Source organism: Mobula birostris, chromosome 9 (genome assembly GCF_030028105.1).
Source record: "Mobula birostris isolate sMobBir1 chromosome 9, sMobBir1.hap1, whole genome shotgun sequence".
Lineage (NCBI taxonomy): Eukaryota > Metazoa > Chordata > Chondrichthyes > Myliobatiformes > Myliobatidae > Mobula > Mobula birostris.
The window spans coordinates 156,687,996-156,714,172 of NC_092378.1; the positions used below are offsets into that span (position 1 = coordinate 156,687,996).

Here is a 26,177-nt window from a genome sequence, read left to right on the forward strand (position 1 = left end):
CAGGTCAAAAGCTTTAAGTTCCTCGGGGTCAATATCACAAATGACCTGACTTGTTCCAACCAAGCAGAGTCCACTGCCAAGAAGGCCCACCAGCGTCTTTACTTCCTGAGAAAACTGAAGAAATTTGGTTGTCCCCTGAAACCCTCACTAATTTTTATAGATGCACTGCAGGAAGCGGGAAATAGAGGAGATGTAGATGAGGGCATCATTGATGTCGGCAGAAGGGAAACCACGATTCTTAAAGAAAGAGGACATTTGAGATGTCCTGGAACGGAAAGCCTTATTCTGGTATGGAAGTTGTCCTGCCCAAGACTGGAAGAAGCTGCAGAAGATCGTGAACACGGTGCAGCACATCACACACAAACCAATCTTCCGTCTTTGGACTCACTTTACACCGCACGCTGTCGGAGCAGTGCTGCCAGGATAATCAAGGACACGACCCACCCTGTCAACACACTTTTCGTTCCTCTTCCCTGCGGGAGAAGGTTCAGGAGCTTGAAGACTCGTACGACCAGATTTGGGAACAGCTTCTTTCCAACTGTGATAAGACCGCTGAATGGAACCTGACTTGGATCTGGGCCGTACCCTCCAAATATCCAGACCTGCCTCTCGGTTTTTTTTTTTGCACTACCTTACTTTCCATTTTTCTATTTATGATTTATAATTTAAATTTTTAATATTTACTATTGATTTGTAATCCAGGGAGCGGGAAGCGCAGAATCAAGTATTGCTGTGATGATTGTACGTTCTAGTATCAATTGTTTGGCGACAATAAAGTATAATAGATGACCCCAACAGACTCACAAGTGAAGTGTTGCCTCACCTGGAAGGACTGTTTGGGGCCCTGAATGGTGGCAAGAGAGGAGGTGTAGGGACAGGTGTAGCACTTATGCTTACATGGATAAGTGCCGACTGGGAGATCCATGGGGAGGGACGTGTGGATCAGGGAGTCGCGGAGGGACCGATCCCTGCGGAAAGCAGAGTGGGAAAGATGTACTTAGTTGTGGGGTCCTGTTGAAGGTGGCGGAAGTTGTGGAGGATAATATGCTGGATCCAGAGGCTGGTGGGTTGGTAGGTGAGGACCAGGGGAACTCTGTCCCTGTTGTGGTGGTGGGAGGATGGGGTGAGGGCTGAAGTGCGGGAAATAGAGGAGATGTGGGTGAGGGCATCACTGATGACGGCACTAACTTCTATCAGGGTCTTTTTATCCTTGCAGTTTCTTAACTCTACCCACAAGGATTCTACATCATCTAGTCCTATGTCATCTCTTTCTGAGGATTTGAAACCAGAGCCACACCACCACCCCCTTGCCTACTACCTGCCTGTCCTTTCAATACAACGTGTATCCTTGGATGTTAAGCTCCCAACGTACTGCCTCATAGTGTGTAATGAGAATGTGAGGAAGGACAGGCAAGATGTCAACTTGTATACCAACTACTCCCATCATTCCAGTTCCAATTCCAACTGCCAAATTAATTTAAATCCTCCCCAACAGCTCTAGCAAACGTACCCACAAGGATATCAGTGCCCCTCAGGTTTAGGTGTAACCTGTCCTTTATGTACAGGTCATACCTTTCCCAGAAGATATCCCAATGATCCAGAAATCTGAAAACCCTGCCCCAGTTTCTCAGCCACACATTCATCTGCCAAATAATCCTACTCTTATTCTCGTTGGCGCACGGCAATGGCAGCAATCCAGAGATTACTACCCAGGACCATAGCTTTTCAGCTTTCTCTCCAACTCCCTACATTCTCTCTTCAGGACTCCACCCCATTTCCTAACTATATCGTTGGTAACAAGATGTACCACCACTTCAGGCTGCTTAACCTCCCTTTTAGTATGTTATAGACCCGATCTGAGACATCCCTGACCTTGGTACCTGGGAGGCAAAGTACCTTGCAGGGGAACAAGAGTGGAAACTTGTTCGGAGTGTGGAACAAATTTCCATGGGAAGTGGTGGATTTGGGTTTGATTTCAACATTCGAAATAAGTTTGGATAAGTACATGGATGGAAGGGGTATGGAGGGCTACGGTCTGAGTGTAGGTCAATGGGATTAAGCAGATTAATAGTTTGGCACAGCTGTAGTGTTGTATAACTTTATGATACTATGTCCGGTCACAGGGGTAGTGTCCAGGCAGATGAGTACACCAGGGATGTAACCCTATGCTACTAGGAGAGCTGTGAACCCCTCTTCGGGCCTCATGATGTACCGTATTACTGTGTACCTGGTCCGGTCTAACTCATGGGGCTGTCCCAGACTGGACAGCCAGTCAGTTGGGGGTTGGGGGAGAGGGAGGAAGAGATTGTAGGACCCACCTTGAATGGAGGGGCCTTGTCTGTCTGTCCTCCCAGTTCATATCCACCCAGGTGATTTGGTAAGTCTGTCTTTTTTTGTCTCTTTCCCCAGGTACTCCGACAGGAGACTGGAGCGGGATGTGACAGCAAAGCTGCGAACTCTGCCCAGCATCCGCCAGTCACCCACTGCCACCCGCACCCATGGACACACCCTCCCCAAAGGACAGGATGACAGAGGCTACAACCGGCCACCACTCAGCCCTAAAGCCCAAGAGATTGGGTTTGGCCTGGACCTCGGTGAGTCCCTTGGCCTTTTGGAATTCCTGCTCACCCAGAGACCACTCCAGGTTAAATCCTGACACAAAAATACAGGAGCAGGTGTAGGCCATAAACGTGAGAGATCGTGCAGATGCTGGAAATCCAGCGCAACACACAAAATGCTGGAGGAACTCCATGGAGGGGAACAGTCAGCTAGTTTTGGGCTGAAAACCTTAATCAGGACTGTAAAGGAATCTTTGTTAAGTACTTCTGCACCATCTGCAAAAAGCAGACTTTCCCTGTGAAGTTATTTTATTTCCTTTCCCCCATTCCTATTCTGACATGTTGGTCCTTGGCCTCCATTTCTGCCATGATGAGGCCAGTCTCAAGTTGGAGAATTCCTCATATTGCACCATAAAACACAGGAGCAGAATGAGGCCATTTGGCTCATCAATCCTGCTCCGCCACTTCATCATGGCTGATCCAATTTCCCCTCAGTCCCTATCTCCTGCCTTCAGAATCAGGTTTATTATCACCGGCATGTGACATGAAATTTGTTAACTTAGCAGCTGCAGTTCAATGCAATACATAATCTGAAGAGAGAAAAAAATAATAATAAACAAGTAAATCAATTACAGTATATATTAAATAGATTTAAAAAAAAGCAAAAAACAGATACTTTTTTTTTTAACAAGTAAGGTAGTGTCCAAGGGTGCAATCTTCATTTAAGAATCTGATGGTAGATGGGAAGAAGCTGTTCCTGAATCGCTGAGTGTGTGCCTTCAGGCTTCTGTATCTCCTACCTGATGGTAACAGTGAGAAAAGGGCATGCCCTGGGTGCTGGAGGTTTTAATAATGGATGCTGCTTACCTGAGACACCGCTCCCTAAAGATGACCAGATTTGCAACCCTCTTCCCATATCCCTTCCTGCCTTGATCAATCAAGAATTTATCAACCTCTTCCTTAAATAAACATAAAGACTTAGCCTCCATGGTTACCTGTGGTAATGAATCCCACATATTCACCATTCTCCTGCTAAAGAAATTCCTCCTCATCAGCATTATCACTGGCATGTGACATGATATTTGTTAACTTAGCAGCAGTAGTTCAATGTAATACATAAACTAGCAGAGAAAAAAAATAATAAATAAAACATAATAAACAAGTAAATCAATTATGTATATTGAATAGATTTTTTTTTAATGTGCAAAAACAGAAATACTATTTTTTAAAAAAAAAAGTGAGGTAGTGTCCAAAGCTTCAATGTCCATTTAGGAATCGGATGGCAGGAGGGAAGAAGCTGTTCCTGAATTGCTGAGTGTGTGCCTTCAGGCTTCTGTATCTCCTACCTGATGGTAACAGTGAGAAAAGGACATGCCCTGGGTGCTGGAGGTTTTAATAATGGACGCTGCCTTTCTGAGACATTGCTCCCTGAACGTGTCCTGGGTACTTTGTAGGCTAGTGCCCAAGATGGAGCTGACTAGATTTACAATGCTCTGCAGTTTCTTTTGGTTTTGTGCAGTAGTCCCTCCATACCAGACAGTGATGGAGCCTGTCAGAATGCTCTCCACGGTACAACGATAGAAGTTTTTGAGTGTATTTGTTGACATGCTGAATCTTTTCAAACTCCTAATAAAGGACAATCTTCTACTCTGAGGCTGTGTCCTCTGTTCTTAGACTCTCCCACCATAGGAAACAGCCTCTCCCCATCCACTCTATCCACAAAATACTGGAGAAACTCAGCAGGTTGGGCAGCATCAAGGGAAAGGAAAGTCGATGTTTTGGGCCGAGACGGGTGTAGGCAAAACTCCTCACTGTTGCCCACGCTGTCACTTTCAGACACACTGGCCCGTCTCCGTCTGTCAGCCCAATCCACCACCGACGGTACAGCCATCCATCCGCCTGCGCCTGCTCCCTTGTCCGGCACCTGTCAGCCAGATGGGTAGCAGACACCTTCATCCACACAACACCCAACCCCCTGGCATTAATCAGAGATCACCTCACTCACCATCTTCCTCCTGAGATTAATTAACCTTCACCCTGTTGCCCTAGGAATTGCGAGAACACTCCTGCTAGGTCAGGAGCTGGTCCACGGACCCACTCCTCCTCGTGTACAGGGAACGGCAGCTGGAGGAGGAGACGGGGGGGGGGGGCTCGCTGGTGCTGGCCCTTGGAGTTATTCTCACCGTCGTCCCGCCGCCTCCTCCACTCACCACCATCACCCTGTTGCCCGAGGAGTCGCGGCAACGCTACAACCAACCCAGCTCCCTGACCCACCGAGATCCGCCGCCATTTCGCGCACCCGAAACTCCCATTTTGCGCGGGCTTTTGAGTGCGCATGCGCGGTCCGCTCGGTGGGCCCGATGGGCACTGGCGCCCGTCCCGAGCTGTACCGTGACTGACGATACCGAGTAAAACCCTTTTATTATGCCACTCTGTCGTCGTTCTTGTCCCGCAGATTCGTACCAGATGGGACTTCCGCTTCTCAGAGGTAGAGCTGCTCACTGACTTTAACCTGCTGCTGTAGCGCGATACTGAAATCAGCCTCCCCACCCTACGCTAACCGAGCCACATCCTCTCTCGCCTAAAATACATGCCCTCTGGTGTTAAGACATTTCAGCCCTGGGAAAGAGATACCACCTCCCCTCAGCTTCCAACATTCCAGAGAAAACAACCCAAGTTTGTCCAACCTCTCACAAGTTCTCTAATCCAAGCAGCATCCTGGTGAACCTCTTCTGTGCTCTCCCCAACGCCTTGACATCCTTCCTATATTTGAGATGCAGCCTGACTATTTTATAAAGTTCAAAGTAAATTTATTGTCAAAGTATGTATATGTCACCATATACAGCCCTGAGATTAATTTTCTTCTTGGCATACTCAATAAATCCATAATAAAATCAACAAAAAATTGCGCCAACTGGGCATTCAACCAGTGTGCAAAAGACAACAAACTGCAAATACAAAGAAAAGAAACAAGTAATAACTAACCAAGTAAGCAACAACTATCTAGACAACACACACAAAATGCTGGAGGAACTCAGCAGGCCAGACTGCATCTGTGGAAAAGAGTACAGTTGACGTTTCGGGCAGAAACCTGCTTTAGCCGAGGGTCTTGCTAAAGGGTCTCTGCCTGAAACGTCGACTGTACTTTTTCCATAGACACTGCCTGGCCCGCTGAGTTCCTCCAGCATTTTGTGTGTGTTGATTGGATTTCCAGCGTCTGTAGATTTTCTTTTGTTAGTGAATGAATATCTGGAACGGTGTTTTCCAACCTTTTTGTAGCCCAATGCCCCCAAAGCACTTTCATATTTACCAATGCTCCCTTAAAGCACCTTCATACTTGCCAACACCCCTCTTAGGCTCAATGTATTTTCCGGTGCCCCCCCATAGTTTAAAGCATGTCTACCATGTGCTAACATAAGAAAAATTATTCTGCTTAAAATTTTATTTGTCTTTAAACCTAGCTTACACAATATCTGTGTGCTGTACCATCCTTGAGCTTGATGGTTTTTTAGCAAGAGTTGAATACCTGGTTCAATTTGTGACAACAAAAGCCTCAAGTCCCCATGCATAACAATGTCCAAGCGGTTTCTGTTTTTTGTGAGTGTGTGGTTCACTCTACTGAAGCCTCCTTCAACAGAGCAGGATGGAAGGGCAATGGAGAGCAGTTTGGCTCTTCTCCAAAGGTCAGGAAACTTCACATTCCACAAAAGCCAACATTTTTGAAAAGCATTTTGCTTCTTCATTATTCTGAATGTTGATAATTTCTTCTTGCAAGCTCTCTTCCTGTTCTTCTACCTTGCAATGGGTTAGTTACCCAGTCCGGAATTTCCAGATTATTCAAATCCTTGAAATGATTCTAAAAAATCTTTCTTCCGTGACTGCAGGTCTAAGTAGTACTCTTGCAAATCATGGTCTTTTTGAAAGAGAGTGCCATACTTTCCATGCCGGGAAACTATGAGAACATTCTTCTCCCAATGTTTTGCTTATATATTTCCAATTTTCTGATAAAAGTGGACACTGCACTTTTTGCCTGGAGTAAATTGAAATTCTCACTCTGCAGTTTCATATTTAGAATGTTCACTTTGTCATACAGATCGGCTAGGTATGCCGCATCTCCACGTAGACATTCAAACTTGTTTCCCAAAGTCTTGTTGACTTTGAGTAAAAATTCAACCAGTGTCAAAAAGATCAAAGAAATGTTTTAAGGAGCAGCCTTTGACATCCAACGCACTTTAGTGTGAAGAAGCAAGCATTCAAGCTCTTCATCATTATCTTGGCATAACTGACAAAATATTCCTTTATTTAATCGATAAGCTTTAATTTTGTTGATAGCAGATATTACAAGAGTCATGTTTGGAAAAAGTTGCTGGCTGTGAGATATTGGTGATGAAATACACAAAGAATTGCAAACCGACTTGGAATTTCTTTTTTCATAAATGTCACTAAACCAACATGGTGACCTGTCATATGCTATATTAGTTGCACAAGAAATCACGTTCCTAATCGGAATACTTTTATCCTCAATATACATTTCGAGCTCGTTGCAGATTGATTCTCCATTGATACTTGTTTTAACTTTTTACAAAAGAGAAGCTCTTCATAAACTTTGCCATTTTTGATAAACAAATGCCATTAACAATGTCTCATTGTCTCACACAGTTGACTCATTTATCTGTATCCTAAATTCTGCTTTTTGTAGCTCCGTGCATAGTTGATACTCAGTGTCTTCAATCATTTCATCAATATGATGAGCTACAGAGTTGTTACTCTGAGGAATTGATTTTAAAATACTGGTATCCATTTTGGGAACAGTGGTGAGCACTTCTGATACAGCAGCCATTATTAATCGCTCACCAATCGTATGAGACTTTCCACTGCTATCATTTTGGAAATGGTGTAAGAAGCAATGAAACCACTATCAAGGTCATTTTTGGCTTTCCTGGCAAATGACTCAAGGGTGCAACACTTTTCAAATGCTTCCTTCATCTTCTGCAACTGAGTAATACCATAAGTAGCCTTTTCAGGATCTCTTTTACGGAAATGTTCCTGTAATCTTGATGGTTTAAAGGCTTCATTAGGCAATGCAGTATTACAAATAAGACACACATTATATTGTTGATCTGACAGGAGAGGAATAAAACCATTCTCTACATATGTAACATTGTATTGACGCACTTCCTGTAGTTTCTGTTTCTTAGCAGAGTTAGAATTCAAGACGTCATCACCTTCAGACTCAGAGATTGTGCTGTATGTATTTATCCATTAGTAACTGGGCTAAATTGAAATAAAAAATTAACACAAACTGGGAATGCTTATCAGATGTTGACGGCGTCAAGTTGACGTGGATGGAATAGTGTTAACGGAGAGGTGAAGATGAAGATAATCGCAACAACAAAATTTACATTGACAAGGATTTGGATATGAATCTAAATGCTAGTCAGGATAGAAATGGTGTTCAGCAAGCTACCTTTATACTATTCCAGTTAACATGGTTGACCAGTCATATAAGGTCTCATAATCCCTAAAGGTGGTTTTTTACTGCACATATGAAGCCAAGGTCTCTTTGAATACTTTAAGATGAATCCTTGGGGTCAGTGAGTTCACTGATTGGTTCAATTTCACCATTTGTTTCCAGCCAGTGCTGTATCATTGCGCGATCAGTTTTCTGTAGAGAAAGTTGAGAGGGTGTACTTGACTTGACAGCTTTTAAATTGCATGAACTTGTTCCATGCTGTCAGTGAAGATGAACTGTTGGGTACCCTGGTTGCTAATTTATGCATACCCAATAATGTCTGTTTGGTTGGTAAGGTCAGATGAGATCGCCGAGTTTCAGATGTGTTGTGATGATGAGTGCTTGCTGTCTGTTGAGCTATGGTTCTTCCTGTGTTCCAGTCCCCATCCCTTTTGGAAGTACCTGCTCTACTAACAGTCGGTCAAGTCTCGTGCATCAAGTTAGGGTGCCACTTGCCACCCCCACCCCCAAGAATCTTGAACACCCCCAACAACTTCTATTTCCCGGAACGTACTCCCTTAGGACACGTAAGCACCCCTGTTGAGAATCACTGATCCAGAACATTAAGTGAAGAGGCCTTGAAAGTGAGTCCATAGATTGTGGGAAGATTTCAATGATGGGGCAAGTGAAATTGAGTGAAGCCCTTTGGTTCAAGAGTCTGATGGGTGAGGGGTAGTAACTGTTTCTGAACCTGGTGGTGTGAGTCCTGAGGCTCCTGTACCTTTTTCCCAATGGCAGCAGCAAGAAGAGAGCATGGCCTGGGTAGTGGGGGTCCCTGATGATAGATGCTGCTTTCCAGTGACAGTGCTGTATGTCGATGTAGCCAATGGTAGGGAGGGCTTTACCTGTGATGGATTGGGCCATATCCACTACTTTTGTAGGATTTAACTTTCAAGGGCATTGGTGTTTCCATAACAGGCTGTGATGCAACCAGGCAACCAACACACTGTCCACCACATACATTAATCAAAGTTATAGATGTCATACTGAATCTTCGCAGACTCCAAAGGAAGTCTATGCTTTCTTTGTAATTGCATTCACATGCTGGGCCCAGGACAGGTCCTCTGAAATTATAACACCGAGGAATTTAAAGTTACTGACCCTCTCCACCTCTGATCCTCCTATGAGGACTGGCTCATGGAAATTGAAGGGATTAAAGGCAGATAAATCCCCAGGGCCAGATGGTCTGCATCCCAGAGTGCTTAAGGAAGTAGCCCAAGAAATAGTGGATGCATTAGTGATAATTTTTCAAAACTCTTTAGATTCTGGACTAGTTCCTGAAGATTGGAGGGTGGCTAATGTAACCCCGCTTTTTAAAAAGGAGGGAGAGAAAACCGGGGAATTATAGACCGGTTAGCCTGACATCGGTGGTGGGGAAACTGCTAGAGTCAGTTATCAAAGATGTGATAACAGCACATTTGGAAAGCGGTGAAATCATCGGACAAAGTCAGCATGGATTTGTGAAAGGAAAATCATGTCTGACGAATCTCATAGAATTTTTTGAGGATGTAACTAGTAGAGTGGATAGGGGAGAACCAGTGGATGTGGTATATTTGGATTTTCAAAAGGCTTTTGACAAGGTCCCACACAGGATATTAGTGTGCAAACTTAAAGCACACGGTATTGGGGGTAAGGTATTGATGTGGATAGAGAATTGGTTAGCAGACAGGAAGCAAAGAGTGGGAATAAACAGGACCTTTTCAGAATGGCAGGCAGTGACTAGTGGGGTACCGCAAGGCTCAGTGCTGTGACCCCAGTTGTTTACAATATATATTAATGACTTGGATGAGGGAATTAAATGCAGCATCTCCATGTTTGCGGATGACACGAAGCTGGGCGGCAGTGTTAGCTGTGAGGAGGATGCAAAGAGGATGCAGGGTGACTTGGGTAGGTTAGGTGAGTGGACAAATTCATGGCAGATGCAATTTAATGTGGATAAATGTGAAGTTATCCACTTTGCTGACAAAAACAGGAAAACAGATTATTATCTGAATGGTGGCCGATTAGGAAAAGGGGAGGTGCAACGAGACCTGGGTGTCATTATACACCAATCATTGAAAGTGGGCATGCAGGTACAGCAGGCGGTGAAAAAGGCAAATGGTATGCTGGCATTTATAGCAAGAGGATTCGAGTACAGGAGCAGGGAGGTACTACTGCAGTTGTACAAGACCTTGGTGAGACCACACCTGGAGTATTGTGTGCAGTTTTGGTCCCCTAATCTGAGGAAAGACATCCTTGCCATAGAGGAAGTACAAAGAAGGTTCACCAGATTGATTCCTGGGATGGCAGGACTTTCATATGTTGAAAGACTGGATGAACTAGGCTTATACTGGTTGGAATTTAGAAGATTGAGGGAGGATCTTATTGAAACATATAAAATCCTAAAGGGATGAACAGGCTAGATGCAGGAAGATTGTTCCCGATGTTGGGGAAGTCCAGAACGAGGGGTCACAGTTTGATGATAAAGGGGAAGCCTTTTAGGACCGAGATTAGGAAAAACTTCTTCACACAGAGAGTGGTGAATCTGTGGAATTCTCTGCCACAGGAAACAGTTGAGGCCAGTTCATTGGCTATATTTAAGAGGGAGTTAGATATGGCCCTTGTGGCTAAAGGGGTCAGGGGGTATGGAGCGAAGGCTGGTACAGGGTTCTGAGTTGGATGATCAGCCATGATCATACTGAATGGCAGTGCAGGCTCGAAGGGCCGAATGGCCTACTCCTGCACCTATTTTCTATGTTTCTATGTTTCTATGGACCTGTGATTTCCTCCTCCTGAAGTCAACAATCATCTCCTTGGCCTTGCTGACATTGAGTGAGAGGTTGTTGTTTTCGCACTGCTCAGCCAGATTTTCAGTCTCCCTCCTATCTACCTTTGATTAAGCTAATGACAGTGGTGTCATCAGCAAACTTGAATACGGCACTGGAGCTGTGCCTAGCCTCACAGCCAAGCTGCAATATAACTGACTGACTTTTGTACTAACAAAGGTAAGCATGCAATCTGCCTTCTGAACCACCCTATCAGCTTGTCTAGCCTCTTTCAGGGAGTGATGAACTTGGACCCCGAGTTTGTCGCTGGTCTGCTGACAGTTGTTCTTTGCTGGTTGTCTCCACCCCCCCCCCCCCCCCCCACCAGATGAGTCGTGGAAGAGGAGGCGAGATACCAGTGAGGGAGTCTCCAAGGAAGGAGCTGATCAGTGGCACCTGAGGACCAGCACCAGCGAGCCCCATGTCTCCTCCTCCAGGTCCTGCTTCCTGTACATGAGGAAGAGTGTGTCTGTGGACGAACACCTGGGCTGGCTGGAGTGTTCCCACAATTCCTCAGGCAGCAGGGTGAAGGTCAAGCTTAGGAGGAAGTTGGTAAGTGAAGTGTCCTCTGATTTATGCCGGGGGTTGGGATGTGCTGTGGATGGAGGTGTCTGCTGCTTGTCTGGCTGACAGGTGCTGGTGAAGGGGAGAGCAGGCGGATATGCTCTCCAGTTAGTGGTGGCTTGGGCTGAAGGGCGGAGACAGGCCAGTGTGTCTGTGAGCGAGACAGCAGGTGCTACAGCCCAGTGTTTTGCTGCTGCACCAGCCCAGGTGGATGGGTTTGCTCTGGTGTAACTGTGTGGATTGGTGAATCTGAGGTGGCCGATTGGTCAAGTCTGTGGAGTACTATCAGTGACTAGTTTAAGTGTTTCGGAGCTTGGTTATAATTTGTGCTTTGTGTTTTAATGAAAAATGACCCAGTGCGTTCCTGGTATATCTGACAAATAAACTCTTCTCGGGTTTCCAGCTGGGTACAGGTATTGATTTTAATCGACATTTCAATGACAAATTCTGCCTCTGCCATCTTCATCAGGGGATGATGCCTAGGCATATCTAGTCCAGTGTTGGTTAGTCCTCATCCAATCAGGTTTCCACTTTCATTCCAGGCTCAGGATGAGGCTTTTCATTCCCAAACGAGGGAGGTGTCCTCTTTTTTTAAAGAAAGGGGCTTCCCTTCCTCCACCATCAACTCTGCTCTCAAACGCATCTCCCCCATTTCATGCACATCTGCTCTCACTCCATCCTCCCGCCACCCCACTAGGAATAGGGTTCCCCTGGTCCTCACCTACCACACCACCAGCCTCCGGGTCCAACATATAATTCTCCGTAACTTCCGCCACCTCCAACAGGATCCCACCACCAAGCACATCTTCCCCCCCTCCTTCTGCTTTCAGCAGAGATCGCTCCCTATGTGACTCTCTTGTCCATTCATCTCCCCCCATCCCTCCCCACCGATCTCCCTCCCGGCACTTATCCTTGTAAGTGGAACAAGTGCTACACCTGCCCTTACACTTCTTCCCTCACCACCATTCAGGGCCCCAGACAGTCCTTCCAGGTGAGGCGACACTTCACCTGTGAGTCGGCAGGTGTGATATACTGCGTCCGGTGCTCCCGATGTGGCCTTCTATATATTGGCGAGACCCGACGCAGACTGGGAGATCGTTTCGCTGAACACCTACGCTCTGTCCGCCAGAGAAAGCAGAATCTCCCAGTGGCCACACATTTTAATTCCACGTCCCATTCCCATTCTGATATGTCAATCCACAGCCTCCTCCACTGTCAAGATGAAGCTGCACTCAGGTTGGAGGAACAACACCTTATATTCTGTCTGGGTAGCCTTCAACCTGATGGCATGAACATCGACTTCTCTAACTTCTGTTAATGCCCCTCCTCCCCTTCTTACCCCATCCCTTATTTAATATTATTTTTATTCCCCCCTTTTTTTCTTCTTTCCTCTCTCTCTGTCCCTCTCACAATCACTCCTTGCCTGCTCTCCATCTTCCTCTGGGACCCCCTCCCCCTTCTTTCTCCCTTGGCCTCCTGTCCCATGATCCTCCCCCTTCTCCAACTCTGTATCCCTTTTGCCAATCAACTTTCCAGCTCTTAGCTCCATCCCTCCTCCTCCTGTCTCCTCCTATCATTTCAGATCTCCCCCTCCCCCTCCCACTTTCAAATCTCTTACTATCTCTTCTACAGTTAGTCCTGACGAAGGGTCTCAGCCGGAAACGTTGACAGTACTTCCTCCTTTAGGTTAGTGGTCAGCAGCCCATTGATCGCGATTGATCGGTCGACCTTTGAGACTTTCCCAGTAGATCCGAAAAAAATCGAAAAATAAATACACAAATACTGTTTTAATGTGAGCATTATAAAAATGAGTAATACTAATTAGGATAATGGTAATATAGCAATACTTCCGCTACTGAAAGCTGTTTGTAAAGAGAGATTGTTTCTGGGTTGCGGGGTTTTAGTTCCGTTCTTTCTGCCTGGTGCGCATGTGTGTCGCTCCCCCGCTATGCACCGCGTTTTCAGCTCAGCTTGTGCTGCATCAAAGTGACCAATTCGATTAGCTAAGAGTGCAGACTGTCGCAAACATCAATATATGGCACTCGCTTCATGAAAGAAGGCGAAAACATACAAATTCCATCCAGAATGGGAAGAGGAATTTGTTTTTACCTTGGTGAAAGACAAGTGTGTATGTATGTTGTGCCACCAAACACAAGCACTGACTAAAAGAGGGAATCTGGAGCGGCACCACAACACCAACCACCAGGAATTTAAAGACACCTACCCCCAAAGAGCGCAATTCGTGCCAGGAAAGTTGAGGAGCTGAAATCTGGGTTGAAGGCCCAGCAATCATCTCTCACAAAACATGCTGCTCAAAATAAGGCTGCACTGAAGCATCATTTTGTGTAAGTCACCTTTTGGCTAAACACAAGAAGCCTTTTACAGATGCAAACATGAGGAATTCTGCAAATGCTGGAAATTCAAGCAACACACATCAAAGTTGCTGGTGAACGCAGCAGGCCAGGCAGCATCTCCAGGAAGAGATACAGTCGATGTTTCGGGCCGAGACCCCCCCATCTCTCCCCACCAATCTCCCTCCTGGCACTTATCCTTGTAAGTGGAACAAGTGCTACACATGCCCGTACTCTTCCTCCCTTACCACCATTCAGGGCCCCAGGCAGTCCTTCCAGGTGAGGTGACACTTCACCTGTGAGTTGGCTGGGGTGATATACTGCGTCAGGTGTTGCCGATGTGGCCTTCTATATATTGGCGAGATCTGACGCAGACTGGGAGATCGTTTCGCTGAATACCTATGCTCTGTCCGCCAGAGAAAGCAGGATCTCCCAGTGGCCACACATTTTAATTCCACATCCCATTCCCGTTCTGACATGTCTATCCACAGCCTCCTCTACTGTAAAGATGAAGCCACACTCAGGTTGGAGGAACAGCACCTTATATTCCATCTGGATAGCCTTCAACCTGATGGCATGAACATTGACTTCTCAAACTTCCACTAATGTCCCACCTCCCCCTCGTACCCCGTCCGTTATTTATTTATATACACTCATTCTTTTTCTCTCTCTCCTTTTTCTCCCCCTGTCCCTCTCACTACACCCCTTGCGCATCCTGTGGGCTTCCTCCCTCCCCCTTTTCCTTCTCCCTGGGCCTCCTGTCCCATGATCCTCTCATATCCCTTTTGCCAATCACCTGTCCAGCTCTTGGCTCCATCCCTCCCCCTCCTGTATCCTCCTATCATTTCGGATCTCGCCCTCCCTCTCCTACTTTCAAATCTCTTACTAGCTCTTCTTTCAGTTAGTCCTGATGAAGGGTCACGGCCCGAAACGTGGACTGTACCTCTTCCTAGAGATGCTGCCTGGCCTGCTGCGTTCACCAGCAACTTTGATGTGTGAAGCCTTTTACAGATGGCGATTTATTCAAGGAAGCAATGGCCATGACCGCGGAGACTGTTTTTAATGACTTTAAAAACAAAAATGACATCACAACTGCAATACATAATATACCGCTTGGTCCTGCAACAGTGACAAGGAGGGTAGAGTCACTGTCAGAGGACGTGGATATTTTTCACTACGGTTTGATGAATCCCTGGGTGTAATGCAAACAGCTCAGCATGTTGTATTTGTCAGAATGGCTTTCCAGGATTTTACAACAAAGGAGGACTTCCTCACTCTTTTCTTTTGCAATTAAAGGAGAGAATGAGAGGTGAGGATATTTGCAATGAGTTTAAAAAATGTCTGTGAAAATGACATCCCCATTCATAAACTGGTGGCAATTACTACTGATGGGGCCCAGCAATGTGCGGTGTGCACGTTGGTTTTATAGCGCTAAAAGTCGGTGCCTACTTCGGGTCAACTTTATCTGTGTGAAATTGCATTTTCACAGATGAAAATTATTAAATCTAAGTACAGGAGCTGTCTTACTGCCAGACGCCGCACAGACTGTCTCAAACTGGCTGTCTGTAGTTATGAGCCAAATTTCAGGGAACTAAGAGAAAGTATTCAGCCCCAGTCATCACACTGAGTGCAATAGTCATTTTTTATTCATTTATTTTTCATGTTGAAATAAAATTAAGTAATAAAACTTAGAATTAAAGGTGTGAAGTATTGTAATATTCTTAAAGAAAAACAGCTATGGCCTGTTTGATATGCTAGTTACAGTGTTTTCTTTTTTGAATTAATTTGAAAATTTGACAAAAGTATTTTGTGTAATTCAATTACAATTAACCCAAATAAAAGGCCTCAAATTGGAAGTACAATATGAGTTGTTTTTTCTCTAAAGTATTTAGTAGATAGTTCTTGCCTTTCACTAAGGTCGAGGTAGGGGATCTTGGGCTTAAAAAGGATGGTGACCACTACTTTAGATGCTGCCTGGCCTGCTGCATTCCACCAGCATTTTGCGTGTGTTGCTTGAATTTCCAGCATCTCGTGTTTGCGTTCCACTGTCTCACCTTGTTTTCTATCAAATTCCATTTCTTACTCTTACTCTGGAGTTTTAATATTTCACGGTTTATCAACGATCAACTTTGTTCACCATGTACTCTCAGTGGCTACTTTATTAGATACTACGGCCACTGAGTGTAAATGGCGAGTATATTTTTGTGGTCTTCCGCTACTGTAGTCCGTTCACTTCAAGATTTGATACGTTGTGCATTCAGAGATGCACTTCTGCACATCACTGTTGTAATGTCTGGTTATTTGAGTTACTGTTGCTTTCCTTCCAGTCTGGCCATCCTCCTCTGACCTTTCTCATTAACAAGGTGTTCTTGCTCACAGAACAATTGAATCTTGACCATGTCTGTATGTTTTTATGCCTTGAGTTGTTGCCACATGATTGGCTGATTACATATTTGCATTAATGAGCAGATGTACAGTGTCCAAATGTATTAGGGATTTGCTGTGGTGAGTTGGTCACGGTGTGAAATGCAATACAAAACAACATTCAATAACTGTAAAGAATAACTACTTCTGTAAAAATACTGTTAGGGGTTACAGTGCAGGTATGGAACAAAATATGCATCAATACCAACATGTATTTTCAATGTAAACAGCATTATAAACAGTGGTTTAAAGTGTTTACAGTGCAGTAATGGAGATAATAGATAGAGAGGTGGTGCGGATGAACTAGAATGGCTGATTAGATTAACTGGTTGGGGGAAGAAACTTCTAAGTGTGAAGTTTTTGTTTTAGAGACTTTCCAAACTGGAGCTTTGGAGAAAGGGATAACACAGTAGTGTAGTGGTTAGACCATAACACCATAAGACATAGGAGCAGAATTAGGCCATCCGGCCCATTGAGTCTGCTCCGCCATTCAATCATGGCTGATCCTTTTTTATTCTCCTTCTCAACCCCAGTTCGCAACCTTCTCCCTGTAACCGTTGTTGCTATATCCGATCAAGAACCTACCAATCTCTGCCTTAAATACACGCAACGACCTGGCCTCCACAGCTGCATGTGGCAACAGATTCTACAAATTCGCCACCCTTTGGCTAAAGTAATTTCTCTGCATCTGTTTTGAAAGGGCGAGTCTCTATCCTGAGGCTGTGCCCTCTTGTCCTAGACTTTCCCACCATGGGGAACATCCTTTCCACATCTACTCTGTCTAGGCCTTTCAATGTTCGAAAGGTTTCAATGAAATCCCCCCTTCATCCTTCTGAATTCTAGTGAGTACAGGCCCAGAGCTATCATACTTTCCCCATATGATAACCCTTTCATTCCTGGAATCATCCTTGTGAACCTTCTCTGAATCCTCTCCAAAACCAGCACATCTTTTCTAAGATGAGGGGCCCAAAACTGTTCACAATACTCAAGGAGAGGCCTCACCAGTGCCTTGTTAAAGTAATGCTGTTACAGTGCCGGTGACTGGGGTTCAATTCCTGCTACTGTCTTTAAAGAGTTTGTATGTTCTCCCTGTATGCCCCTCCGGGTGCTCCAGTTTCCTTCCATATTCCAAAGACATATGGGTTAGGAGGTTAATCATCAAATTGGCGTCATTGGGTGGCACGGTCTCTTTGGGCTCAAGGGCCTGTTACCATGTTGTATGTCTAAACAAGAGGCAGTTTGCAGAGTGTTTAATGTCATTTACCCTCAGTAACTGCAGCAATACTTTCTTGTATTTCTGAGTACTCTGTAAGTGTTGTGGTAATGTGCAGAGGTCTGCTGCTGTCCAGAGATTCCCATGAGTCCCCATTCCTGTCAAATATTCAGGAATTCAACCCACAGACATTCCCACTACAGAGACAATGGTTTGTATAGGGACACGATTACAGCCTATTTACTGCACACATCATAGCACGTTGGTATCAGAAAGCATCTGAATGACTGACGTTTCTGAGAGGCCTCATATATGTGCGGTGTTTAACCAGGAGCACATTCGGCAATCTCTGGTTTCTTTATGTAGTTCTATCAGACTGACACACATTCATTCAGAACCAGTGTCTCGCAGTCAGTACCTGTGTCTGTATGTGAGGATCACACAGTCAGTACCCGTGTCCATGCGTGAGGATCACGCGGTCAGTACCCGTGTCCATGCGTGAGGATCATGCGGTCAGTACCTGTGTACGTGCATGAGGATCGTGTGGTCAGTTGGTCAGTACACGTGTCTGTGCACGAGGATCACGAGGTCAGTTGGTCAGTACCCATGTCCGTGCATGACGATCGTGCGGTCAGTTGGTCAGTACCCGTGTCTGTGCACGAGGATCGCGAGGTCAGTTGGTCAGTACCCGTGTCCGTGCATGACGATCGTGCAGTCAGTTGGTCAGTACCCGTGTCTGTGCACGAGGATCACGCGGTCAGTACCCGTGTCCGTGCATGAGGATCACGCGGTCAGTACCCGTGTCTGTGCACGAGGACCGCACGGTCAGTTGGTCAGTACCCGTGTCCGTGCATGAGGATCACGCGGTCAGTACCCGTGTTTGTGCACGAGAACCGCACGGTCAGTACCCGTGTCTGTGCACGAGGACTGCGCGGTCAGTTGGTCAGTACCCGTGTCCATGTGTGAGGGATCAAGAGTCGGATGGTTTAGGGGTAACAACTGTTCCTGAATGTGGTGGTGTTGGTCTTGAGGCTCCTGTTCCTCCTTCCTGATGGCAGCAGCAGAAGATGCCTTGGCCTGCATGGTAGGGGTCTTTGATAATGGATGCTGCTTTCATGGGACAGCGCTCAATGTAGATGTGCTCGATAGGGGGAGGGCTTTACTTGCTATGGACTGGGTCATTAAGATGTTGGCAGGACATGATGGGTGGAAGGGCCTGGACTATGCTGTAATGTTCTGTATTCTATGTATCCTGACGGGTGGGGGTGGGAGTCTGTTACTGAGGATGTGGGATGGGCTGTTGGTGCTGATGAATTAATGATGCCGGTGAGATCAGCTGGGATGCCTGATCTCTGTGGGGCAGCCGTCACTCTACCAGTGAGTCACCGAACAATGTCATTACCAGGTAATTAGTGAAGGCAGATAAACAGTCTGTGGGATCGAGTTTCACAGGGATCTGTTGCACTGAAAGGGAGGTGTGGAGTGTTGGTCACCATTGCTTCTCTGTGTGTTTGGGTAAGGCTGTGTTCATCTGACCTCTGTGAGGTGTGATCTGTGTGACCGGTTCTGTCTCTTGCCGTAACCTGCTGTCAGGGACTTGGTGGAGACAACATGAGAGCCCTACACTGCTCCGCGCTGTGGCTGAACTCACTGTGGGTTGTCTTGCTGGTGGTGAGGTTCCACTGTTGGTGGGTTCTCTCTGTGTGCAGGTTCTTGATGCTGAGGCTGCTAAAGTTGTTTTCACTGTGGGATAGAGTCCCAGGACTTGGGGGAGGTGATATGGTACCCAAACACAGCTCACACACATGTCACACCATCACAGCATCCTGTGGGCAGCAACAACGTGTGGTGGAATGGTGGGTTTGGGCTGTGGCTGGGAATGACCTGCACTTGGGTCGGTCTGTGCACAGCCATCCTGGGACATGGGGGAGGTTGATGTGGTGCCCCACAAGACGTGGTGATGCAGCAGTGTGAGAGGATCATGCGGTCAGTGCCTGCGTCTGCGTGTGACGATCGTGTGGTCAGTGCCTGCGTCCGCGCGTGAGGATCGTGCAGTCAGTGCCTGCGTCCGCGCGAGGATCGTGCGGTCAGTGCCTGCGTCCGCGCGAGGATCGTGCGGTCAGTGCCTGCGTCCGCGCGTGGGGATCGTGCGGTCAGTGCCTGCGTCTGCGCGTGAGAGGATTGTGCGGTCAGTGCCTGCGTTCGCGCGTGAGGATCGTGCGGTCAGTGCCTGCGTCCGCGCGTGGGGATCGTGCGGTCAGTGCCTGCGTCCGCACGTGGGGATCGTGCGGTCTGTGCCTGCGTCCGCGCGTGAGGATCGTGCGGTCAGTGCCTGCGTCCACGCGTGAGGATCGTGCAGTCAGTGCCTGCGTCCGCGTGTGAGGATCATGTGCTCAATGCCTGTTCAAGGTTCAAATTAAATTCATTGTCAAAGTACATATATGTTACCATATAAAAGTAAGAGTAATGTTGCCACTTTATCAAACAATGTTGAGGCCTCACTTGGAGTATTGTGGGCAGTTTTGTGCCCCTTATCTTCGAAGTGATTGACAAAATAGAGGGTTTTGTTTAGGTCAGAAATGAGGAGGAATTTCTTCAACCAGAGAGTGGTTATTCTGTGGAATTCTTTGCCACAGGCAGCTGTGGAGGTCATGTCTTTATGTATATTTAAGGGAAAGGTTGATAGATTCTTGATTGGTCACTGCATGAAGGGATACAGAGGGAAGGCAGATGATTGGGATGAGAGAATTGGCGGAGCAGACTCAATGGGCCAAATAGCCTCAATCTGCTCCTGTATCTTAGGATCTTGTACAACAAAGGGCACAGTTTTAAGGTGCTTGGAAGTAGGTACAGAAGGGTTGTCAGGGGTAAGCTTTTTATGCAGAGAGTAGTGTGTGTGTGGCTGCCAGCAACAGTGGTGGAGGCGGATACAATAGGGTCTTTTGAGAGGTTCCTGGATAGGTACATGGAGCTTAGAAATATAGAAGGCTTTGGGTAACCCTAGGTAATTTCTAAAGTAAGTACTGTAGATGTTCGGCACAGATTTGTGGGCTGAAGGGCCTGTGCTGTGCTATAGGTTTTCTATGTTTCTAACTATGAGATTAGTTTCCTTGCGGGCATACACATTAAATCTGGGAACCACGAAAGAATCAGTGAAAGACTGTACCCAACCGGATGAACAAAGAGCCAATGTGTAAATGGGAACAAACTGGGCAAATACTAAAAAAAGAACTACGCAATAAATAGGGAGAACATGAGATGAAGCGTCCTTGAAAGTGAGTCCATAGATTGTGGGAACAGTTGAGTGATGGGGCAAGTGAAGTTATCTCCTCTTGTTCAAGAGTCGGATGGTTTAGGGGTAACAACTGTTCCTGAATGTGGTGGTGTGGGTCTTGAGGCTCCTGTTCCTCCTTCCTGATGGCAGCAGCAGGAAGTTGCCTTGGCCTGCATGGTAGGGGTCTTTGATAATGGATGCTGCTTTCATGGGACAGCGCTCAATGTAGATGTGCTCGATAGGGGGAGGGCTTTACTTGCTACGGACTGGGTCATTAAAAGGTTGGCAGGACATGATGGGTGGAAGGGCCTGGACTATGCTGTAATGTTCTGTATTCTATGTATCCTGACGGGTGGGGGTGGGGTGGGAGTCTGTTACTGAGGATGTGGGATGAGCTGTTGGTGCTGATGAATTAATGATGCCGGTGAGATCAGCTGGGATGCCTGATCTCTGTGGGGCAGCCGTCACTCTACCAGTGAGCCACCGAACAATGTCATTACCAGGTAATTAGTGAAGGCAGGTAAACAGTCTGTGGGGTCAAGTTTCGCAGGGATCTGTCGCACTGAAAGGGAGGTGTGGAGTGTTGGTCACCGTGGGAGTGATGCCCAGGGTTTCTCTCTACCCCCATGGACTGGAGTCACCCACAGTTAGCGGGGGAGTGGGTGTTCAAATGGATGGACCTGTGTGTTTGAGTAAGGCTGTGTTCATCTGACCTCGGTGTGGTGTGATGTGTGTGCGTGTCTCACTGGTGGGGGACAATGACAGAGCCCAGGCTTGCTCTGCACTGTGAGTGCTCTCCTCGTTGGTGGGCTTTGTGTTGTGTGTGGTCCTGGTGTGTGCGGTGTATCTCACTGTATGGGTAGGCTATGCTGTGGCTGGTCCCTCAGTGCGTGGTGCTGTGAGGATCTCACTCTGGGTGGTTCCATTGTGGATGGTATCACTATAGGTGAGGTCTGCAATGTGGGGGTCTCACAGTGGGTGGGGTTAGTGTCTGTGGTCCCGTGGTAGGTGGAGTTTGTGCTGTGGGTGGTTTCACTGTGGGTGACTTCTCACCATGTGCCAGGTCTTGATGCTGAGGCTGCTAAAGTTGTTTCCTTTGTGGTACCGAATCCCAGGACACAGGAGAGGTTGGTGTGGTGCCCACAGGACGCTGTGATGGAGTGGTGTGATGGAGCAGTGTGTGTGGATTGTGACCAGGCATGACCTGGTGTTTAGGTCAGTCTGCACACAGCTATCCCGGGACAGGGTGGAGGTTGGTGTGATGCCCAGAGGACAGTGTGATGGAGCTGTGTGGATTGTTGTGATTGGGCACAACCTGATGTTTGGATCAGTCATCCCTGTGAGGTGCAGGTTCAGACTGTCCTGAGTCAGGCCTCGTTTTGGTGGATGGAATAGGAAAACTGTGGAAGGATATCCTGAGGCCAAGTTGTGGGATTGCAACCTATACGTTAGTGGTGAAGGTGGTGAAAGATGAAGGGTTGGAGAAGGGCCTTTACTGCAGGAGCTGTGGTTCAGTACACACCCCACTCTGCAAACTGCATTCATCTTCGACTGTTGTCACACACACCAAGTTGTTGTGAAATTCATTGCCAGTCTGGAGCTTGCACAATAATCATGCCAGTAATAAACAGCAGCCATGCATGCAGTCTTGTCCTGAAACATCAGTTCTTTATTCCTCTCCGTAAATGCTACCTGACTAGTTGAGTTCCTGGGTTATGTATTGGTTGTCTGTTGATTTCGACAATGATAATAGGAACCTGTGCAGGAAAGTTTTTTAAAGTGGAAAAGCCATGGCACTGGAAAAAGTTCCACTCTCTCGGCCTCAGAAGCCCTATTCCAGTTGTAACCGGATGTGTCCATACATGGCTTCCTCTACTGCCATGATGAGGCCAAACTCAGGTTGGAGGAGCAACACCTCATATACCGTCTGGGTAGTCTCCAGCCCCCTTGGCATGAACATTGAATTCTCCAACTTCTGGTAATTCCCTCCCCCCCCCCCCCATCCCCCATCCCACTTTCAGTCTGCCCCCTCCCCCAGCTGCCTATCACCTCCCTCATGGTTCTGCCTCCTTCCATTGTGTTTTCCCCTATTCTTTCTTCACCTTTCCTGCCTATCCCCTCCCTGCTTTCCCTCCCCCACCCCTTTATCTTTCCCCTTACTGGTTTTTCACCTGGCACCTACCAGCCTTCTCCTTCCCACCCTCCCCCCACCTTCTTCACAGGGCACCTGCCCCTTCCCTCTACAGTCCTGACGAAGGGTCTCGGCCCGAAACGTTGACTGTTTGTTTCCACGGATGCTGCCCGACCTGCTGAGTTCCTCCAGCGTGTTGTGCGTGTTGCCCTATTCCAATGGTACGAGTGATCATCACAACCGGAGACCTCCTTGGCTACAGTGGATGGCCATGTGTTACATTGAATACAGAACAACTGAATGGTGGCATACGTTTGCAGAAGAGATTCTGCAAATGCTGAAAATCTAGAGTGGCACTCACAAAATGCCGGAGGAACTCAGTAGGTCGGGTACCATCTTTGGAGGGAATAAACAGTTGATGTTTTGGGCTGAGACCCTTCATCAGGTTTAGAAAGGATGAGGGCAGAAGGCAGAATAAGACAGTGAGGCTGTGTGCAATGGTGGGGTATCAAAGGCAATGCTGAAGTGACAAAGCAGAAGTTCAGGGTCTGAGAGTATGCCAACTCCACTGAGGAGGGGATGTGAAAGGGGTGTCGGGTTCAGCTCCTGTATCATCTCCCAGGAAGTAGAGGAGAGAATTGAGAATGGCCAGGGTAGCGGGTGTCCTTGATGATACTGTCAGCCTGACTGAGGAAGTGCACCATGAGGAGGCATGGGACCAGTGGATGCGATCTATGCCCTGTGGTACATCATAGGCTGCCTCTCAGGATTGAGAGTGACCTGCTTCCACTCTTGTTGTGTGGAGCCTGAGGAGACCACAGTCAGGCTGACAAACTCTTCCATGCAATGGCAGGAGAAGTCATAGGGGTGTGGGCAGTTTGTGAGAGGGTGCTCGCACAGGAAACAGGTTATCTTTATTTGTTGCATGCACTCGGGTCCTGAAGTTGGATGCTGGCATTGGAGAGGGTCCAGAGGAAGTTTATGATTCTGGGAATGAAAGGGTTGGCATATGAGGAGGGTTTAATGGCTCTTGGCCTGTACTCGCTTGAGTTCAGAATAATGAGGGGAGATCTCATTGAATATTGAAAAGAGTCGATGTGGAGGGGACTTTTCCTATAGTTGGGGGAGTCTAGGACTTGAGGGCACAGCCTCGGGATAGAGGGACTTCCATATAGAATGGAGATAAGAAGGAATTTCTTTAGCCAGAGGGTGTTGAATCTGTGGAATCCATTACCACAGACTGCTGTGGAGGCCGTCATTGGATACATTTAAGGCGAAGGTTGATAGGGTCTTCATTATTTAGGGTGTCAAAGGTTACGGGACAAGATAGGAGAATGAGGTTAAGAGGGATAATAAATCAGCCATGATGGAATGGTAGAGCAGACTCAATGAGCTGAATGGCCTAATTCTGCTCCTATGTCCCATGGTCTTACAATGTTGAACACAAAGCTGTAGTTGATGAACTGATGTAGGAGTTCCTGTTGTCCTGATGGTCCGGAGCAGAGTGTAGAACCAGAAAACTTGTGACTTGCGGCAGTTTGGTGCTTTTCAGCAGCAGCCAATTGGAGATCGGAAGCTTGAGAAGATGTAGCTCACTCAGGTTCACCAATAGAAAAGGCAGCAACTCATGGCAGTTTGGTGCTTTGAGCAGTGGCCAATCAGATTGGCAAGAACAAATTAAAATATGGCAAGGCAATCGGAGTGACCATCGTTGCAGTGGTCAGAGTAAGAGTGAGCTTTTTGAGGCTTTAGTTCTTCGAGGCTTCAGCGAGGAGAAGCTTGAGTGAGAGAAGGCAAAAAGCTGCATGTGGAGTTTTTTTTCTCCCGTACCGTTTATTGTTTTTCCTTCTTTATAGTTGCTCAGTTAGGAACAGGAGAGATCCCAGGCGTGATAATAGAATGCTCCTCTTGTGGGATGAGGGAAGGCAGGGAGACCTCCAGTGTCTATGACAACTACAACTGCAAGAAGTGCATCCAGCTGAAGCTTCTAACACTACAAGTTAAGGAGTTGGAGCTGGAACTGGATGAACTCCAGGTCTGAATAGCTGCTAGATAGGACATATAGAGAGGTGGTTACACCAAAGATGCAGGGCACAGAAACTGAGTGACTGTCAGGAAGGGGAAAGGGGTTAAGGAGCCAGTGCTGAGTACTCCTGTGGCCATCTCCTCAACAACAGATAGACCAATTTGGATAATGTTGTGGGCTATAATCTAACAGAAGAAAGTCTGCACTGAACTCTGGCACTGAGTCTGGCTCAGTAACTTGGAAGGGAAGGGGGAAGAAGAGGTGAGCTGTGGCTATAGAATTTCATTAGTTAGGGGAACAGAAAAGAAGTTCTGTGGACAACAACAAGATTCCTGGATTGCATGTTGCCTTCCAGGTGCCAGGGTCCGGAATATCTCGGACCAAATCCTCAGCACTCTTAAGTGGGAGGATGAATGGCAAAGGGTTGTAGTCCATGTAGGTACCAATGGCGTAGATAGGAAGAATGACGAGGTTCTGCATAATGATTTCAGAGAGTTATGTGCTAACTTACAGCGCAGAACCTCCAGGGCTGTGATCTCAAGATTGTTCTCTGCGCTAGTGAGGCCAGAAATGGGAAAATTACAGTTTAACACATGGCTAAGGAGTTAGTGCAGGAGGGAGGGCTTAAGATTTTTGGATCACCTTAATTCCAGGGAAGGTGAGTCCTGTAGAGAAGAGCGGATTTACACCTGAACTGGAAGATAGATATATGATATGATTATGAAGACACGCAGTCCTCTTTTATTGTCGTTTAGTAATGCACACATTAAGAAATGATACAATGTTTCCTCCGGTGTGATATCACAAAACAGAGGACAGACCAAGACTGGAAAAAACTAACAAAACCACATATTTATAACATATAGTTACAACAGTGCAACAATACCATAACTTGATGAAGAAGTCCATGAGCGCAGTAAAAGTTCAAAGTCTCTCAAATGTCCCACATCTCATGCAGACGGGAGAAGGAAGAAAAACTCTCCCTGCCATACCTGACCACGGTCCGACTCTGAGTCATCTGAAAACTTCGAGCTCTGATCAGCTCTCCGACACCGAGTACTGAGCACCATCTCTGTCCGAACGATTCGACCTCAATCTCGGTCGCCCACAGCAGGCAAAGCTGGGGATTTTGAGGCCTTCCCTCTGAAGCAGTTATGATTGCACTGCTCCTGAGAAATGCTGTCTCATTCTGCCCTGCAGAGCTGATGTACGGTTAGAATGACAATAAAGTTTTTTGAATCTTGAATCTTGAAAGATTCCCGACTGCGCAGTAACGACAGCAGCGAACGAGCGTTTCAGAAATTTTTCCAGATGTTCCTC

At 46.8% G+C, this 26,177-nt stretch overlaps 1 protein-coding gene across 1 annotated transcript in view; it reads left to right on the forward strand.

The window, feature by feature from the left end:
• Window positions 1–26,177, forward strand: part of LOC140202461 (uncharacterized) — a 349,311-nt gene that overhangs the window by 66,966 nt on the left and 256,168 nt on the right. Inside the window, exons 3-4 of the mRNA XM_072267325.1 lie at window positions 2,410–2,594; window positions 11,203–11,426. Coding sequence (XP_072123426.1) covers window positions 2,410–2,594; window positions 11,203–11,426 — 409 coding nt within the window. The remainder of the gene's footprint in view (window positions 1–2,409; window positions 2,595–11,202; window positions 11,427–26,177) is intronic.